Source organism: Asparagus officinalis, chromosome 4 (assembly GCF_001876935.1).
Source record: "Asparagus officinalis chromosome 4, Aspof.V1, whole genome shotgun sequence".
Classification (NCBI taxonomy): domain Eukaryota; kingdom Viridiplantae; phylum Streptophyta; class Magnoliopsida; order Asparagales; family Asparagaceae; genus Asparagus; species Asparagus officinalis.
The window spans coordinates 140,397,109-140,400,076 of record NC_033797.1 but is presented as its reverse complement, the minus strand read 5'-3'; the positions used below and the strand labels follow the sequence as shown (position 1 = coordinate 140,400,076).

Sequence of the window (2,968 nt, the reverse complement as noted above, 5' to 3'; positions counted from 1 at the left end):
TTTACATCATATCCAGTTAGAGGAACACCGTAAGAGAAGTAGGTAAGGAGCGGACAATTGTCATCACCTACCAAACTAAACCCACGACATAGCCCCAACTAAGAGAAAAAGCCAGAAAACACTTGTTCAACAGGAAAAAAATATAAACTCCGAGAGACCTACTAAGATAAAAAAAAACTAACTGCAGAGGGAAGCCATCTTTTGGTAAGGTATCCTTTGTCTTAGAACGAGACTGGATCGGGATCTATGGATCATTGGCGAAGTTGTCGCTTGAAGTATATTGGATATTCTTCTTTGCCAGCTCATGGAAGCCAAGGTTGAATGCGGCTCTACAAAGCCTCCTTGCCATTCTTTCTTCTTCTGCACCTGACCAGAAAATAATATATCTCGCAATGTTAGAAGCAATGATAAGAGGGCTGAACTGGCAGTCTTTAAAAATGATTGAGTTTCTGCTGTTCCATATCCACCAACGAGCAAAAGGACAATTTAGAAACAAATGATCGTGGGTTTCCGTATCCATTTGACATAAAGGGCATCTAGGATCACCAGTCCATCCCTTGTTGATCAGGTTTGTCCTCGTGTTCAATTCTTTGAGGGAATAATTTTGAAATAGTTTGAGAATTGGAGGACCAAATAGCAATTTCAACGACACCGCGGACGCATTTCAAAATGTGAAAGATGTTAAGGGATGATATATAAAAACCCCTACCCAAAAATTAAACTTGTTCTGGGAATAAAACTTATTGCGTGAACGCATGTGATGCCAGCTCCCCACATGCAAATGATCCCCCAACCGTAGATCTCATGCGTGATTGAAAGGGATCGGTAGAGACTTGAGCTTATAATTGATATAGGTTGCATTAAGGAGGTTGGTAAATTTGTGCTCTTTGTCTGAGGTTTTGGCAACCCTCGTACACCAAAGTGGGATTTAGATATTCATTACCTGTCCTTAAAAATCAGGTGGTTAACAGTGTGTTGCCTGCGATTATGGAATTTAAAGATCATACTCCGTACCATAAGTTAACTAATATTGTCTGTTATTTGTCAAAAGTTAAATGAGTGTGCTCATACCAATACACAAAGAGACACACGTAGGAACCTCTTATTATGTAAACCTTAAGTCAAGCCATTTTCACGAAATTTCTGAAGTACTGATGATATTGTGGACATATTTTTTTTTTTTGGTAAATGAAAACTTTTTATTCATCAACCATTGAGAAAATATGTACACCTCAAGAATACTCAGCAAATAAGTAGCTGAGAGCTCAAAACTAAAAAAACAGTTTCACTCCTCAAAAAGAAACCTGTCAACCCTATTAGGGAGGGTTATTGAAAATGATTGTAGAGGCTTCAAACTTTATAACCTTGATCAAATGATCAGCACTGCTTATCTTCTGGGTAAACAACCTTGCATTCCTTTCTCTCCATATGCAGTAGATTGAAGCTGTTAATACCAACCTTTTAAGCTTAACCTGTAGAGTTTTCCCTCTCATGCTTGAAAACCAGTTCCAAACCTGATTCCAATTGCAAGACTTCTTCTTGAAATTCATCCAATCCATGATTGAGTTCCAAATGTAGGAGGAAAAAGTACATTCGAAGAACAAATGATCTCTCGATTCAGTGATTTGTCCCGTGCATAGACAACACTGGTTTGAACTGATTATACCTCTCTTCAGGAGCCTATCTTGTGTGAGAAGCCTGTTTTGAATCGCTAGCCAGCTGATAAAAGAATGTTTGGGTACATTGAGACCACCCCACACAGTTTTATACCATGGCACTGAGATAACAGCTGCAGACAGGTTCTTGTACAATGTCGACAGAATTGGCTTTGAATTCTTGCAGCTTGACATGATGAGAGACTTGGTATTTTCAGCACCTCCTAAAACCGCCATCACCTTGTTTCTAATTCTGAGTAATTGTTTCCACATCCATGAGTCTCCTGATCTAGCTTCAACCTGCCATATGTCTTCATGTTTGAGATAATTTTCATGGATCCATTTAATCCAAAGAGATTCCTTGTTAGAATGAATGAACCATATGCTTCGTAAAGCAGAAGCTGAATTCCATATTTGAGCAGAATAAACCCCCATGCCACCTTGTTTCATTCCTAAGCATACCTTATCCCAAGCTACAAGAGGCACTTTAGAAGAATGTTCATCTTTGCCCCATAGGAATATCCTACATAATTCATCAATTTTGCGAAGAACTTTGACAGGAAGAATACAATTCGAAGTCCAGTAGATAATCACTCCAGAGATCACACTTTTTATTATTTTCAATCTTCCCGCATATGTCAGTGTTCTGCACTTTGTCCAGTTTTGCAGCTGCTTTGTGATTTTATTAAACAGGGGAAGACAGTCATTGTATGATAATCTTTTCGTAATTAGAGGAACTCCCAGATACTTAATTTGCATTGATCCCTCTGTAAATCCCAGAATGTTAGCAATTTCTCTTTTAACTGAGTCCTCAACACCTCCATAGAAGATTGAACATTTATCTGTATTAGCTTCTAGCCCAGACACTTCACCAAAAGATTTAAAGCACTGATAAAGCTTTTGCACTGAATAAGTTTCTCCTTTTGCAAATAATAATAAATCATCTGCAAAAATCAGATGGGAGATCTGAAGTTTCTTGCATTTAGGATGAAACTTAAAACCCCTGTCTTCCTTTAATTTGGTCAAGCTCCTAGACAGATAATCCATTCCCAGGATGAAGAGATAGGGAGAGATATTGTGGACATATTGATAGATACATATATGGGTTAATTTTAGATAACCCTCCCAAATGGGGTTTCACACAAAGCCTCCCTGAACTTTTACTTTTCCTCAAGACCCTCACACATACCATTTGCAAGTAGCTAAAATGTTCTTTGGATAGAAAACTCTAAAAGTGTATCATTTATCTTTTTTAAACAATATATACACCGTTACTTACTTGCACTTTTTTCCTTAAGGATAATTTAGTTATT

General features: G+C 37.8%; 1 protein-coding gene across 1 annotated transcript; it reads right to left on the bottom strand.

Annotated features, from left to right (window-relative positions):
• On the bottom strand, positions 1,317–2,702 carry LOC109839398. Its single transcript, XM_020407822.1, has one exon. The coding sequence runs from the start codon at positions 2,700–2,702 to the stop codon at positions 1,317–1,319; it is 1,386 nt and encodes a 461-aa protein (XP_020263411.1).

Coding starts and splice junctions, on each gene's coding strand:
- LOC109839398 (XM_020407822.1), bottom strand. CDS start 2,702: ATGGATTATCTGTCTAGGAGCTTGACCAAATTAAAGGAAGACAGGGGT.